We start from the raw sequence: 4301 nt of genomic DNA, 5'->3' as shown, positions 1-4301 counted from the left end.
GGAGATGGCATCAGCCACACAGCTCCCCGCCACGGGCACCACAAGCTCCCGAGGCACAGTCTCCGGGAAGCGGGTGAGGTTCACGGTCAGCTGGGCACACTTCTTATAGAAGAGGTGCAGGGACAGCAGAGCCATGCAGGCACCCTGGTCCTGGAAGGCCAAGTAGAAGCCAGCCTTGGTGAGCGGGCCCAGACGCAGCGTCTTCACATTCACCTTCCCTGTTGCCTCAGCTCCAGGGCGCTTCCGGGTCAGGTGCTCAGCAGCCACCGTGTCCACCTGCCAGGGACGGGAAGAGACTCGTTGCCAGCTGTCCTCTGCTCCCCAAGAGCCCGGGGGACTATTTTTTTCTTCCCAGCTCACCCTCTCCCTGACCTCAGTTCCTGTTCCAGAGCCTTCTCTCTACTTGACTGCAAGCCCTAACATTACCTATTAATGCTTGCTGGGCTCCTATGATGTGTCCAGACTCTGTCCCACACCCCCTTTCTGTTCACTCACTCATCCCACAGACATTTATCAAAACCTGCTCTACCCCAGGCCCCTGGACTTGGAGCCGAGGAAATGGGAACGAAGGAACCAGATGAGTTAAAAGCATGATGAGATCTGTAGCTGGCGGGAGAACCCAGGGCAGGGCACCTCAGCAAAGGCGTCCAGGGGGAGTTAAAGCTTGAGAGGCAAGTGGGAATCGGGTAGAACATAGAGAAGACTCTCTGAAGGGCAAGGTGTACTCGGAGAAGGTGGGAAGTGACTGAGGTGGTCTAGATGACCTCCCCTGGGGCCAAGGCCCCCCCCTCAACTACACGTGACTGCTCAGCCCAGCAAATCACCTTCTTCCTTCTCCAGGATGCAGCCTCCTGCTTCCAGGCCCCTCCCCACCATCCCCCAAGGGCCTCTGAGGCTCAGCTACTGCTCTTGGACCACAATGAGTCTGCCCAGCCCCATACTGGCTGGCAGCTGGGCCCCGGGTGCCCAGGTACCTTGATGTAGGGATTCTCCATCCAGGCTGGCGTGAAGGCGGTGGCTGTGTCAGCATCGCTCTCAAAGTAGAAGACAGTGAAGGTCTCCTTGCAGGAGCGCCCGGCCCGAGTCAGGGACAGGCACTCGAGCATGGTGAAGCGAAGTGTGGCGTACACGTGGACGGCTCCCCGGCGCGGGACCCAGCCGGTGCGCAGCCAGTGGGCCAGGCCCGGGGCCCGCTGCACGTCACACACCTCATAGGTCCGAACGCTGTGCTGCTCTTCGTCCAGGCCACTCAGCTCTTCCCACTACGGAGAGGGGGGGAGGGTCAGCTTGGGGGTGTCTGTGATAGAGCGAGGAGGGGCTCAGGCTGCTGTGATCTGGAGGCTGGCAGCATGGGAAGCAGGCCCGCACAGGTACCCCTTGTCCCTCCTCCAGCATCCCTCTGAGCCCCAGCTCCTGGGCCCGCTCCTACCTGCCCCTCCACCTGAGGGAACGTGACCCACTTCAGGTCTGCAGTTTCCAGTTTTGTGTTCAGTAGGGTCTCTAAGACAGACAGACAGACAGACAGACAGTCAGCACTGGGGGAGACATCAGGAAGACCAGGTACCTGGGAACTGACTGAAGCACGTGGGTCCTCTTAGCTCCAAGCTGGTGGCACTGGGGCTGACTTGAGCCGAGAGATGAAGAGGGAAGCAAGCCCTGCCCTCTGCCGCCCTGTTTCTCATCTCCTTTTCAGAGTGCCAACCCCACCCCTAACAGCTGGCAGGCACCGGGCTGCCCCCCTCAGAATTCCCCGATCTAGGCCTCTGAGAACTGCTCTGCCCTGAGGAAGGAGGAAGAAGGCCGAACAGCTCAGACAGGGTTAAACTAGAGCCCCAACCTGGCGTGACCTGAGATCAGAGAACTGCAGGCAGAGGGACACCCCTCACTGCAGGGCCTGCCTCACCTCCACTAACAGTCCCTTCCTCAAATCCAAACTCGCTGCCTCCCTCCCCCCAGCCCCATTCCTGTCCCAGGCCCCNGGGAGGTGTGGGGGGGGAGGTGTGGGGCTTTGGCTTTGGCGGAAAGGGGGGATTAGGAGAAACATTACAGCCCCTGGCAGTGGAGGGGGGAGGGAGGGTAGGGGAATCCCCTGGGAGGCCCATGCCATGTGCCCCCACCCCCCAGAGCCAGCAGCACACCTGGGACCAGGTTCCCCCTACTCACCCACCTGCCTCCCTCTGTCCCGTGGGGGCTTGCAGGAGAGAAGGGAAGGTGGGTGGGTGGGGCAGCCTCCTCCCAGGGACCAAATGATGTCCATGGAGGGCAAGGGGTCAGGCAGGCCTCCAGCGAGCCAGAGGTGAGGCCCGGGCCCCCAAGGGGTGGCAGGAGCCAGCCCGACACGCTGGGGACAGGATGCCCGGGTTCTGGGAAGGGGGTGGATAGAGGCTGCCGTCTCCACCCTCCATTGTTCCAGCCTGGATAGTGTTTTCCTGTCTCCAATTTACACACTGTCTGTTTCAGGGCTGTCCTCGGCACTCTGAGCGACTCACTTTCTCTCTCCTATCTCAGCCTCAGAGGGCCTACCTCACTCTGTCAATTCTCTTGCCTCTCACCTCTCTCCCCCGCAGTCTGTCCACTTCCACCTGTCATCATAACTCCCCTCGGTTTTCCGTCTCCTGCCTTTCACCTTCACTTGGGCACGTGGCCCTGGGCAGGTTATTTCACCCTTCTAAGGCTCAGTCTCCTCATCTGTAAAATGGGGGCAACAATCCCTCCCACCGCAGGGCTGTTGCGAAGGTGAAAATTTAGCACAGCAGCAGACCTCGAGCTGGGAAGGCACTTAGGTAGCAGCATCAAAGCATTCAAGCATTCGGCCTTTGCCTCTTTCCTTCCCTCTCACCAGGCTTTGCCCTGGGGGGATTCTCCCCACTTTATCTTCCTTTCCCTCTCTGTTATTTCCCCTTCTTTCTCGGAGCCGCCGCCGCTGGGCAAGGGGTCCCTCTCCACATTCCCAGCCTTTGATCCCCAGCCCAGAGCAGCACTGCCCAGCTGGGGGAGAGGGGCTTCTTCTAATTGCCTTTGATTCCTCCCCCTCAGTAGCTCCCCATCACTCCCCCCCAGAGACCCCTTTGATTCCAAGCAGTGAAGTGGGGGGAGAAGGCAGCTCATTGAAAGGAGATTAGGGCCTCAGGGGGAGGGTTTATAGAGCTCTCTGCTCGGCTGGGCTCGGCTCCCCCTCTAGGGGATGAAGGGAGGGAAGAGACTCCTAGATGAAACATTTGGGAGGAACACAGAAAAATCAGAAATCTAGAGAATTATCTAGTAGTTATTAGGCTAAGTTCACGTGACCTGTGGCTGTGAAGGTCAATTTCTGCTGGCCCGTGGGGTTGCAGAAGGGGGCCCACGCAGGACTAGTGCAGGGCTCTGGTCTAGACAGCATTTAAAGGGCTGAGGTGCAGCCTGGGGAAACCAGGGAGGGGGCCTCACTGCAGCAGAGGCAGTGGCTTTGGGACAGATTTGGGCGTTTGGAGGGTCAGTGAAGAAGGTGGCCCAGCTGCCAGAGGCCAGGGGAACCGTAGNGTTATTTGGCCTAGCACAAAGTTCTGCCTTGTCTTCCAGAAACGTTTCCTCATGTTAGGCAGAGATGGGAAGAGAGACAGAAGCTTTGAAGACAGTTTGAAGACTGGAGGAGGGAGAAAAGGAACGGCTGCCAAGGGCATACGGAATCAGGGTTAAGAGTTTGGGAAGCTGCAGCAGGGGAACGTCCCGGGACGGAGCTCCACTCCTCTTTCCCAAACAAAAGAAAACTCCACTCCCCGCTGGGCCGCCTCCTCCCCGCCCCCCGCCCGGTCTAGCACTATTGGTCCGGAGTGCTCAGGGTTGGGGTGCTGGGGTAGGGGCAGATCGAGCCCGGCCCCCTCACTCCGAGGCCCAACTTTGGGGACCCCTGGAGTGCCGGGGTGCCCCCTGGGAAACTCACCTTCTAAAGCGGCGGCGAGCGAAGCCCAGCAAAGCAGAGCCCGGAGCTCCATGGCGCCGCCTTTCTCGGGTTGGATGCGATCCGAGTTTGGGGGGCACTAGCCCCCCCAGGTCTGNGGGGGAGCTCCCCCCTCCCCCAGTCCAGGCTCGGCGTGGGGGCCGGGGCGCGCTGATTGGAGCGCGCACTGCTGAATAATTCATGAGGGAAGCAGAGCGGGACGCAGAGCGAAGCAGGTCGGGAAGTTGGGAGAAAGTTTGGAGAAGGGGGAGGGGCGGCGGGCGCGGAGCCCGGGGACCGCCCAGACGTGCGCGGTGGCCGTGCGCCCTGACGCGGACCGCGCGTGTCGGGGCCGGGGCCCGGGGACCCCCGGGGCAGGTCCGAA

At 60.7% G+C, this 4301-nt stretch overlaps 1 protein-coding gene across 1 annotated transcript in view; it reads right to left on the bottom strand.

Moving 5' to 3' along the window:
• The window catches only part of EPHB4 (EPH receptor B4), an 18776-nt gene extending 14748 nt beyond the window's left edge, over positions 1–4028 (bottom strand). Inside the window, exons 1-4 of the mRNA XM_077758597.1 lie at positions 3920–4028; positions 1430–1500; positions 975–1262; positions 4–276 (exon numbers count right to left, since the gene is read on the bottom strand). Of these exons, the coding sequence (XP_077614723.1) occupies positions 4–276; positions 975–1262; positions 1430–1500; positions 3920–3971 (684 nt within the window). The 5' untranslated portion in view covers positions 3972–4028. The remainder of the gene's footprint in view (positions 1–3; positions 277–974; positions 1263–1429; positions 1501–3919) is intronic.
• Between the last annotated feature and the right edge of the window lie 273 nt (positions 4029–4301).

Source organism: Crocuta crocuta, unplaced genomic scaffold (assembly GCF_008692635.1).
Source record: "Crocuta crocuta isolate KB4526 unplaced genomic scaffold, BGI_CrCroc_1.0 scaffold273, whole genome shotgun sequence".
Lineage (NCBI taxonomy): Eukaryota > Metazoa > Chordata > Mammalia > Carnivora > Hyaenidae > Crocuta > Crocuta crocuta.
Note: the sequence above shows the minus strand (reverse complement) of the source record. Positions and strands in the feature narration are given on the sequence as shown.